Source organism: Polyodon spathula, chromosome 1 (assembly GCF_017654505.1).
Source record: "Polyodon spathula isolate WHYD16114869_AA chromosome 1, ASM1765450v1, whole genome shotgun sequence".
Lineage (NCBI taxonomy): Eukaryota > Metazoa > Chordata > Actinopteri > Acipenseriformes > Polyodontidae > Polyodon > Polyodon spathula.
The window spans coordinates 59,493,490-59,505,858 of record NC_054534.1 but is presented as its reverse complement, the minus strand read 5'-3'; the positions used below and the strand labels follow the sequence as shown (position 1 = coordinate 59,505,858).

Sequence of the window (12,369 nt, the reverse complement as noted above, 5' to 3'; positions counted from 1 at the left end):
TATATATATATATATATATATATATATATATATATATATATATGAAACTCAAATGAAATACAGTATGTTGTAGTTTATGCTCAAAGGTAGTTTTACTTGTTGTTTAAAAGTTACTGTTACATATTAATCTTTTCTTATGAATTATGATTAAAACAAGCAATGGCACCTTAGCTCTATTAACACCTCCTATCCATTCATATATGTTTTTTTATTTTTTTATTTTGAGGAACAGCTCTTTATATTTGTAGACATTTCACTTTTTTAAAACCTTAAGAACAATAGATATAGCTACTAAGTTTTGTAATTACTGTCACCACATGTTTGCAGAGTTACAGATGTAGATACATTGAAGACAAGTTCTAATGTCCTCACAAAGCACCAGCTTAGAAAGCTAAATGCTGCATTTTGTATGAATAGGAAGAAAGCCAGTAAACCCGCTAATATGAAACACAGAATGTTTTTGTGTGCATTCCACATAAGGAACCACTTAGCACAAGGCACACGCCTAAAACAGATCAGCCAGAAACCATTTATTATATTTATATAAATACATGCTTGTGCAACTATGCATATTTTGCCCCTGCTTTTATTCTACAACCCATATGCAAAAGGCAGCTTGCCAAATTACCCCTATTATAAAATAATACAATTTAAAAAAAAAAATAAAAAAAAATAAATTGTGATGAGCACTTAAGAAAGAACAATCACAAAAAAGACAATTTTTAAACTAAAACAATCATCAAATGGATTACCACCACCTAAAAGGGTAACATGCATTGATATGACATTATTACACAATGATCTGTACCTGGATATTTTACTTAGCTACACAGTGCATGTATATAAAACCCTGTTGTGGATTCATTAATGTAGAATAGCTGGTAACTTAGTTGTGATGCTTAAAATGTGATGTAGCTGTTGGTTGATTGTAACAATGTATGACCAACTATGCTCCAACTTTGCTGGAAAAGTAAAATCCCAGTTTGAAAGATGATTCAGCAGAAGAGAAATATGGTTTATCTTATTATAGGTCATTTCATTCATTGGAATACATTTTTTTTTTAGAGCTTTTGTGTTTAAATGGTTTAATGACATGTTAAGATTTAGTAAACCACAGGAAACCGATGTTAATAAAACTGTCAGGTTTCCTTTGGTCATTTTCTTTCCTCATAATTGACAGCTAATACAACTGTTTAGGAATTTCTGCAACAGCTTATTTCTTTATGCAATTCAGCATTTATTTTTTTATTTTTTTTTTTAAATCTGAAAGTTATAAACTGTAAATGCATTAGTTGCTATTTGCTGTAAAGCTGTAGTTCCTTTTAAGAGATGCAGTGCTGGCAATTAACAACAGGCAGCATTGCCTGGGAGTACAGAGAGGAGAAAATCTTCTTTTTGTTGTCGCCATACCAAAGCAATTAATAGGAGTCCACACGGGCAGCCACAGAGGTCTGTCCTTGAAGGTTTTTGGCTGTGCAGACGTAGTTTCCAAAGTCAATGGTTTCAGCATCTTCAACAGTAATCACACTTTGAGAAATCCGTGTGGTGTGCCCCATTCCTCTGTTTATTAACCTCCAGGCTTGTTTAATGACCACAGGTCTTTGGTCCTGTGTCAGGGAAATTAAAAAAAAATTAAAAATTGCTGGTTTTGCTTTCGTAGATGGAGAGTAATAATAATATCTTTCATAGAAGACCACCATCGCAAAGCGCTTTACAGAGGTAGACTGTGAACCATTATATGCAGAGTCACTTACAATAGGACATTGATTCAACGTCTCATCTCATTTTTTTTATATCCCTATTTAATAATGTTTTAACATTCTGCAGTTATTTAAAAAACACTGCGACATGTGTATGTGCTCGATTGCTTTCAGTGTTCCAGATGGTGTTCCTCACCTGTCCAGGATAGGTCCAAGTGAAGTCCACCTCCACCTCAGGCTCCCCGAGGACAGTGCAGGTAACGTTAATGTGGTCACCTCCCATTACTCTGCTTGAAGACGCTTCGATTGTTACAGACGGAGGGCCACTTGGAACTGCAAGAAGATAATATCATTTTTCCAGTCTGTATTTTTTGTCAACTAAGAATTGATGGTAATTGGTACTGTCTGTTTCTGTTATCTTTAAATTGGTCTTTTGAGTTTTACTATTAAATCAAAGTTTACTACAGCAGCATTTTTACCCCTGGATTTGAAAGGAGAAAAACAACTTTACAAAAACAAATTAAAAAATGACATAGTGCAGCCCCTTTCTTAAGTTGTTTGTTTCTCAGTAAGCTTCACATGAGTTAAAAGATGTGTAAAACATCTGTATTTGAAATCATGAAGCACAATATCAATGTAAAAAAAAAAACTTTCAATTTTAGCCTTGCTTGTTTTTATTAAGTTTAAAACAATCAAATTAAGCAAGCGATAAACAGTTTAGAGCAATGTGTTTTTCTCAATGACCTGAAACCAGTTTTCAAAGGAATATTTGAGGTGGAGAGGAAAAATGCTGGTTTGTAAGCAATGTTTGGTTGTCCTAATGCACACTTACAGTACTGGCTGCTTTTTGTACTTTGCATTCTTTTAACCCATTTACACCATCGCCACCTGCTGCCCATTTAACACATTTCCCCCTCTGGTGGTTTGTGAAAATGTGGACTGCTAGTAAGCACAGAAATTAAATTAAATTTCCTGATTTGTATTAAACTATGGATATCAATAGCAGCCATTCAATACATCATAATACACATTTTTAAAAAAACACAGTAAAACATATAATAAATTAAAAGAAAATTAACATCTCCTTTGGGGCATTAATTAACTCCAGCTCTGAAGATACATTGGTTAGAAGTCTAACTATTGTGCTGTATATCTTTTACCTTCCACATACAGCAGCTGGTACTTGACTGACACCTGAGGCGTTCCCCGCAGGCTTGCCTTACAGTAGAAGACCCCTCTGTGTTCAGGGCCAGGCCTGTGAATGATGAAACCTTCCTTGGGGTCAAAGGAGATCTGGTCTCCGTCCACAGGGATCTCCTGCGGAGGCACCTCCATGTGTAAAGCCACCTTGACTGCAGGAGAGGTGACTCGACAGGGGATGACTGAAGGACGATCTGGCCGAAGGTAGATGATTTCAAAATAACTGGTTGATGGGACAAACAGTTCCTCTTTATCTGGGGGCACAGTAAGTGATTTCAGCAGGATAGACAGTAGGTAAGAATCATTTCACAGCAACATTTTGCAGGCATTATTACATGAAAATGATTTCATCGAGGTTAGAAAATGCGCATTTGCACTTGCCACTAAATGACCGCCAGTCTTTAACTAACTCCTGTTTTTCTTTTTTTTTTCAAGAGGAAAAAACGTACAAATATTACAAATATAATCCAAGTTCTCTTCAGCACCTTGAGAGTTCTGACGAGAACTTGGATTATATTACTTAATAGTTTGGTTCTAGTTTTCATAAAATTAACAGATGTTACCTCTTTCAAAAAAATAGGAATTAAAGACTGATGATAACGTAAATATGGCCCTAAGTCTTTTGTTGTAACACTTTTTGTTGAAATTACATGAATTTACTGTATAGATTACTACCGGTGAAGTAGATGTAAGTGGTGGTAGTTTTGTCCACATCCTTGGTGCACTCGGAGCCATCGCAGAGCAGAGGCCAGCAGCTGAACTCTCCAGTGTCTGCAGTTGATGTGCCAGAAAGAAGCAACTGGCTGTACTTGTCGTGCTGTTTAATACTAAAAAAATCAAACACATAATACCTATATACATGTACTAAATGGGTACTGGTTATACAATAGTGCACCCTGGGAAATAGATCAATTTAATTATGTATTTATTTAAAAGGCAGCAAAAGCCTATAAGTACCTCCACTGTTTGTTTTCAAACACTTTCCCCTGACAAAAGTATGTTAAACATGCTAAAACATTGGGAAATTGTCTCTCTTCAGCAAAAACCTTATTTTTAAAAATAACTACATCTGGGTGTCACAGTTGTTTGTGGACATACAAATTTAAAGAACGGCTGAGTATTGAGTTGCTCAATGCTTTCCCAGAACTTTAAAAAAAAAAAAACTAAAAACTACTGGAATATAAAGACACAGCTATGTGTACATCCCGGCTTAGTCCGTACCTCAGACGGGAGTCTTTGAAAGTGTCCAGATAAACAGGATAAGCCCATCCAATCTGACTTCCTTTACAGCGCAGCTCAAGACTCTCCCCTGAATTGGTAATATAGGAACCACTCAGTTTTAGGAAGCGTCCTTTGTCCAAAACCCGAGTCATAATAGACTGGGATTTCCCAGAGGAACCATATTCCCTATCCTTCCCCTTCGGAACCCTGGGCTTCATTCTCTTATTCCCAGGTCGGATTCGATTTTCCCCTGCTTCTTTAGTACGTTTGTTTTGTTGGCAGAGAGCTGGAAGATTTTTAAAAAGGACAAACAACATTTTTTAGAGGCAGCTACAGTACAAACAGTAACACTTCAGCAGTCCTCATAAGTATTGACAATTAACACCCTGTAGATTCAGAAATACTCAGTTAGATGCACAGATGTGCTGTTACTAGGTCATTAAATACTTGATGAACTTTTGTCCAAAATAAAGGGTGATCAATTTGTTAAAAAAATAAAAATAAGATCAGCGTATTCAAATTTGGTATGACTTTATTTAGATTTATATTTATGATAGCTCTAGATGCCCTGTAGCATTTACTGTACAGGCTTCTTGTAAAAGTCTGAGGGACATACTTTGCTATTCTCAATTTGTGTCAAAATAAAAATCACCACTGAAATTAACAAATGGTTTAAATATTTATGGTCACCCCTGTGCATGCCAGACTACACCAGTTCTTTTTTTCCCCCCCTCTAAGAAGTGCCATGCATTTTGATAAATGTCCCCTATGTTCTGTGGTTGCACATTTTCAATATTAACCATGTTTATTCCAACACATCAAGGCAGAACTGTGGTGTATTTTCATTTTCAGAAGGGAATCATTCACCGTAGACCAGACAAAAAAATGAAGCAGAAGCTGTGGATATGAAATGGTAACTAGGGCAGGTCAATGCTTATAGTAAATTGCAAGCTACATTACTACTCCTGGAAACGAACACCAGTGCAGCTGTACACAGGCAATGACATTGTATTGTAAGAATATGTTTTTACCTTGATTGTTTTTAATTCAATTTACCAGCAACATATACCATCTGTGTACCACTGCAGTTCCTGACCAGACCATGCAATCTCCCAAGTCCTCAACATACAGTCCCTGGAGTGTTTACACTTCAAGTTCAAATTTTATATTTTGTTTGAACAAAAGAAACACACCACTTTGTGTTTGATTTTACACGTTGCGTTGAACATGCAATGGCTTCCATAAGTGGTAAACTATCACAGTGCCAGTAATTCTTAGGCTCTCGGCTGCTGCTCTTATTGCTTCTGCTAAGAAAAAACTTTCAATCATGCATTCCTTTGAAAAAAGAAAAACAATGTTTGTGTTAGAAGTATCCAAGCAACTGAAGTAGGTGGACATTTTTTTGCGTCCTCTTTTTTATACAAAAGGGTCCACTCAGTCAGAGTGGATGAGGAAATACAGTAATAAAAACAAAATTGCAGTTTTTTACTTTTTAAATTATAACTTTGCAAAGCAGAACCCAGGTAAACCAATACAGTACAGAAAACAGAATTAAGCATGTGGTCTATTGTAAATTCCATGTAGGTTAAAAACAGCTGACAAAATATTTAAATGGATAATATAGCAAAAAAAAAAAAAAAAAACAACAACTCTTAATAAGCAATGATGCTTTTCTTATAGCAGCCATGTTCTTAAAAACAGATGCTCACCATTTTGAAGCACTTCACCGAGTACAATCAGGGTAACAATTATCCAGAACTTCATTGTCAAATTGGTAAAGCAGCTTTTTAAATGGTTTTAGGGCCACAGGAGCAGCTTTAAGATTTGTGCGAAGTTGCTCTCAAGATGTGGCAGGCGAAGTGTGCAAACAGAGGCCAGGCTGCAGCCTCCTGGTCCTGTGGTCTGGAATGGAGTTTCAAAGGAGTGAACATTTCCAGATGAAGCATAACATTTCAAGGAGATTGGGACCTCTTCACTCTAAAGAGCCAATTCCCTTTGCATCTTCTAGAGATACAGCGCCCTCTGCTGTCAGCAAAGGAAACTAGTGTTGAGGAAGTGCAAGCAGGATAGTGAAGCCGTAGAGAGCCTTTAAAACATCTCCTAAGCACACAACATTGCTGTGAGAATAACAGGGCTAGCACAATTATTGTACTAATGGAGTGTGGTGTAATTGTTTGTACACAATCTTAGTTTAATGATTTAAACAGTGGAGTTAATCCCATATTATTGACTCGAGTATAACCTGTTACCATATATCATGTCATGTGTTTTAATCACTTATTCCTGTCAAATAAATACATAATACCAAATACATAATTCTTCCCTTATGAATATTTACTACACAGTAAATAAACAGTTTTCCAATGGTTACACTAATGCAGGGTGTGTGTGGAGTGTCCCTTTTTGTGTGAAGATGGCATATTGTGTAGTTTGGGCAATAAAACTGTGACGCACTATGTGGCTGACTGCTCAAACTAAATATCATCTTATTCCAAGAGACATCCTAAATATATTAACCTGTTAAAGGTCACAAAAATTCCTACTCAGGAAATACTATTAAACATAAAAGGCATTTTTTTGTACTTAATTGTGTTGTAGTGTTCTATGAACAACAGAATTAAGAATTAAGTTTTTGACAACTTCTTAATTTACTTTTTACACACGATTTATACAATGCATTTACTATTAACCATATCATGTCGCACATGATTTCTCACCATGTCAATTCTGCCCTGAACAGAGAGTTATAATACCCAAAACAAGCTTGTTGATCTGCCTCGGGTGCATCGCCTGATATTATTAGTTTTGACCCGAGTATGTGTTTGTTGGTGGCATGTTGTAGCTATCTAAAGTTGCATTCCTTTACATTTCGAAGATGTGTGTGTGTATTTATATATCTTAATATCTATTTTTATATAGCACCTTTCATAGTGGACCACCATCACAAAGCACTTTAGATGTAGGCTGTGAACTGTGCATTATATGCAGAGTCACTTACAATAGGACATTGATTTAACATCTCATCTGCAGGATGGAGCACAAGGAGGGTAAGTAACTTGCTCAGGGTCACACATTGAGTCAGTAGTGGGATTTGTGACTATTATATATATATATATATAGTATATATATATAATATATATATATATATATATATATATATATATATATGTGTGTGTGTGTGTAACTTCTGCAATTAACAGGTAATTTTTTTTTGGGGGGGAGATGTTTTTTAATCACACTCCTATCTTGTAGCTCTTAGCATACCATAACTCATTTCCTGCGCTACCATTTTAGTAAATCAAGTGCATGCCAGGATTGCATGACTGTATTCATCGTTTGAAAATAAAATTAGGCATGGAACTTCATTATGTAGCAAACCTTTTTTTTTTTTTATTTCATGCCATGTTGTGTTTTTCACAATATTGCCATACAAAATGGATGTCGTATTGACCTTTCAGAGAACACAAGCTTTTGGGGAGCACTGGGAGATACTCCAGTTGCAGCTACTGCTAGACAGATCAGGGAGCGCCATTTTTATATGTATTTTTTTGGATTATGCTTGTGTCGAGCGCTAAATCTGACCAAAACCTCTCTCTTGAGACATCACTACCTGCAGCGCTAATGCAATGACTTTGAGTGATACCCTCGTGCTTGCCCCCATGTTATCAAAATTGGGCCCATAGAGTTGAAGTGCCAACAATTTATTTTGACATTTTAACTGTAGAAAAACATTTTAGACCACCTTTTCGTAGCACCTGCGAGATAATCCAGCAAAACACACCAGAAAAAAAATCTTGTAATAATTGTGGTTGAGACGGAAAGATTCTGCTTGGGAATCTCAAGCACACTAGAAAGAAAGAAACGCTGATGTACGGGTAAGCAAGCTGGGTTGACTTGAGTGGGGGATGGAGGCGGTGATGCTGGGACGACAGAATCACCAGAGCCCTCTTGAGGTGTCATGGGCTAGTTGACAAAACAGAGGACAGAAGGTGTCCACTTGAAGACCCCAGAGATGTACCCTACTTAGCTCAATCCAGGCGGTTGTCATGCTGATGTGCTGGGGAGACCGCTCTGTAGTTGATCCCTGGAGCCAGCATCGCAGCCGTTGTGTGTGCTAATGTGCTGGGGAGGCAAAATAAGCTGATCCCTGGGGCCAGCATTACACTTCAGCCATCAACACCAGACAGAAGGCTATCTACATCATCTACATTTGCGTCTCCATCCAGCAAATGGATGGAGACGCAAATGGATCATATTAGTTTACTGTAAAGCTAAGTCTTAGTTGGTGCTTATCTTGGCGAGAGCCGGGTTCAAATCAGCACGAAGTTTTAACATCTACTCTTATGTAATGAAAAGCACAAAAATTATATATATTATATACGCACACACACACACACACACACACACACACAGTTTGGCGGAATGGCTACAAGGAAGTTTAGTGAATCATTTAGTAAGCCAAAAATGAACAATTTGCAGAAATGTATCTAATCAAAAATAACTTGATACACTATGCAACTACATGGGCACACGTTGAAACCTATTAGCTTTTGAAATACTGGTACTGGAAAGTAGCACTTTACAACAGAACTGGGCTGAAATCAACCCAGTCCAGGCTGAACCCACTTCTGCCACAAGGTCTAATTTTGAACCCTGTTCAAGTTCCATTCCTACTGCATGAGCTGTATAATAATTACATTACACTGAATACAATTTGATTTGGCGATGAGAGATGTAAGTTTCTACAACAGGTTTTGTTTCAGTAAGCTAGTAAGTTTACAGTCAAATGGGATCACATACAGTAGTATTTTAATTAAGTCAGCTTCAGTTTGTAACATGTTACTAGGGGTTACACATTTGAACAATGAATGGTATATATTTGACAGTAATGTTAGTAAAAACCCAATGAAAAAAAAAAAACTATTCACCTACTACAATATATTAGTTTAAAGACAATGGGTCCCATTCATAGAACTTGAAGGACTGTTTAATGAATGTGTTGTTACAGACAGCTTTATAAAAATAATTTTTTGTTAATTCAAGTTTGTAGTTCATGCAGAAACCTCTCAGCTGTTTTATTGAGGATCATAGTATTCTACATTTTCAAAGCACTGTAATATAAGTGAATATGTTTATAAAAACTTAAAAAAGTCCTTAAAACAGTTCTATGAATAGGGTCCATTGTTTACAGCAGCTACAATTATACAGCAGCACAGCAGATTCAAAATAATACGGTCATAAATACAATTCCACAAGTACTTTAACACCAAAATATTATCATGTCTTTATTTTCTATGTAGAGGATGAAAACCCCAAACTGATATCTGATACTGAAATGAGAAGAATGTCATTTAATATTTGACAACACATATCAGGACAAGAACATTGTCAACTTTTCTTTTGATTATATTGTAAAATGTTTATGTTTAGTAAAATTCACAAAATGGCTCAGATGCTCCCATTATACTGTACATCAACACATATAAAATATACAGATACCATAATATAACAAAAAAACATTAAAAATGTTAAAATGATTAATCTCAGTCATTAAAAAAAAGGAAATTATAGCCAAGACAAATTTTCACTATACTAACAAACATGTTTATGCAGTTAAGACATTAACTTACGGTAGGTCCATGGAGAACTCATATATACCAACTCCATAATAATTATACGATATAGAATGTACAATACATATTAGAAAAAAAAAAATCAAACAATTTGATACAGGTACATATTGAAGAGAGCTAAACTCTTCTGGTTATCTGCAACAGTAAGGGTGACACTTCTGATCTGATTTTAGTATTTACAATTAGTCATGTAAGGTTCCCCAGATATGTACTATCTATCCTTTCACATATCTATTGGTCATGAAAATCACACTCACTTATTTGTGAAGCTTTAACATAATATCTACCTGCCAGACATGACCAGATTACATAAAAATCAGTTAAAAAAAAAAAAAAAATACTGAACTTGAAGTTTTAAAATAGTATTGAAATGTAGTATTTTTAAATGCCATGATCAGTTAAATTACAGCTCCACCAATATCCAAATACAGTGGTCTTAGAAACACAGATAATAATACAAATGTTACACCGCAGTTAAGGCACATTGAAATTAAGCACATGTACAAAAATAAACACTGCTATGACCAAGAATTTTCCAAAAACACAAACTGTTCAGCTTTTGTAAACAATGTAATATACTGCTGTTTTGCTTGATAAACTATCTTTGTGGAACAAATCATTTTATTTGAATATCCATTCAGAAAATTATGACCTGTTTGTGTGTTTTTGTGCAAATCTCAAATGAATGACATGACCATTCAAATATATTATTATAAATAAACCAAATTAATTATAGATAATGTTTTTCTTTCTATGATTTGTTAGCATAAACACATTTCCAGAAAAAGTTTCAGTGTGCATGCAGTACTACATGTACACACTTGTGAATGTATGCAAGACTTTCAGTTACAGCCACATGTTTTGGGGGTTTTACTTGTTACAAATTACAAACTTTTGCAAACAAGATGTATGTTTTCTGTTAATGCTACTGTATTTTTTTTTATTACAAACAACTATTTCTTCGGTTTTTAAATGATTAAAAATATTGACAATTGTTTATAACCATTAATATAAAAGTTCAGTTTTCCAATTATTCCAGCTTTGATTTTACCTTTCAACAAAAAAAACCCATTCTACTGCCAACACTGTATTGGTAAAGATCCAATGAACCTTCTTGTGCACTTTTTATTAACCACAATTTCTTGCTTTTAGTCTTTCGTATGCATTTCTACAGTAGAAATTGATCTGGGGTGACCTGTTTTTTCCACTGCAGGTGCTCAGTTTATTCTTTGCTGCTTCTTTTTCTGAAGGCACGTACTGTCCTGGGTCTACCCTGATCCACTGAATTTCAGTACTCTGGCATGAAACGTTGCTGCCCGATTCAGGCACGCATGGACAAACTATAAAAATATACAGAACGTATGTAAATATAGGTTAAAAAAAAAAAAAAAAGTCTACTAAAAGCAGATGAACACTGAAAGGTCATGTGCCCAGGTGTACTGCTAGTAACAGAAGATACCTTCTCAGGGCTGCTCAGGCTTAACATTCACTTGTTTTTTCATGGATAATGAACTGGTTGTTCTCATCTGCACTGTCATCGTCCTCTACTCCCTCAGCCGAGTTCTTGTTTTCCAGTTCGCTGTGCACTGAATCTTTGTCTTCATCCCGTTGACCTTCCAAACTGTGCCTGATACCATAGCCAAAGTAAATCAGGAAGCCTTGAAACAAGCACATTAGAGACATTTTAAATGGAAACAAGTAAATACAAACACCTGCACAATTTGCTTAAACAAGACATAAATTGTGACTCTGTTAAAATGATTTAAAACTGCATTGATTTAATTTTAACCACATAAGGCTAGAAAAAACTAATTATATCCACTGAACTTGCAGTGGCACAGTTTGGAATTAAACCAGACCCCTAGAATTGATTTAAAATATGCATTTATAGCTCTACTGATCCTGTTTAACTTTTTACAGTTCTCGTTAAAAGGTGTACCAATTACACCGTGTAACAATGTTTTTTTTTTTTTTTTTTTGTTCCTGGGTAGTAAGTGTTATTTCCTAATTGCTTATGCTTCAAAAGTATAGAAAATGGCTATTATTCCCCACAGACTTTGCTTTTGTGACCAGGACAGTGATATTTTTAAATATCACTATTTCCAATGGGAAAACGGACAAATGTGTGTCTTTTCGGTCACATAAAGTCAGAAAAAAACAACATATGAATCCAAATTAGCATGTATTTATACTAAAGTAATACAGAAATGACTACAAAAGATTTAGAAGCGAGTAGTTTTTCGAGATTTACGATTATACTGTATTTGTTGGTAAATAAACTGCAGGCCATTGATAACAATAGAACTATATACATGTATAAAACACATTTTATAAAAGAATCTGAACAAATGCTTTTAATATACTTATTTTTTAATATATTAATGCTATTTGGTTTTAAAATACACCAAGGTTCAATTTACTGTGGCAGTGAAAAAATGTTGCAAATGTTACCTGCGCTTCTTCAGCTTAAAAAAATGATGAACTACCCCTATATGGTGAAAGCTATTCAAAGTAAAACCACTTCAAGTAATGTTGTTGAGATATGCGTACAGTATGTGATTCTTTTAGTATTGTTTAACATGTCCCAGATACCCAAAACAGTTTTCCTTTTAAGT

General features: G+C 35.2%; 2 protein-coding genes across 2 annotated transcripts in view; both read right to left on the bottom strand.

Moving 5' to 3' along the window:
* Nucleotides 1-219: 219 nt before the first annotated feature.
* Nucleotides 220-6,043, bottom strand: LOC121320291 (platelet-derived growth factor receptor-like protein). The gene is made up of 6 exons (XM_041258546.1): nt 5,831-6,043; nt 4,122-4,407; nt 3,576-3,727; nt 2,861-3,154; nt 1,897-2,033; nt 220-1,607 (listed from the first exon to the last, which is right to left on the bottom strand). Exons 1-6 carry the CDS (start codon nt 5,883-5,885, stop codon nt 1,419-1,421), a joined length of 1,113 nt encoding a protein of 370 aa, XP_041114480.1. The 5' UTR covers nt 5,886-6,043; the 3' UTR covers nt 220-1,418.
* Nucleotides 6,044-8,913: 2,870 nt separating this feature from the next.
* LOC121320280 (cationic amino acid transporter 2-like) overlaps nt 8,914-12,369 on the bottom strand; it is a 44,779-nt gene continuing 41,323 nt past the window's right edge. The window contains exon 12 of the mRNA XM_041258536.1: nt 8,914-11,412. Within this exon, the coding sequence (XP_041114470.1) occupies nt 11,234-11,412 (179 nt within the window). The 3' untranslated portion in view covers nt 8,914-11,233. The remainder of the gene's footprint in view (nt 11,413-12,369) is intronic.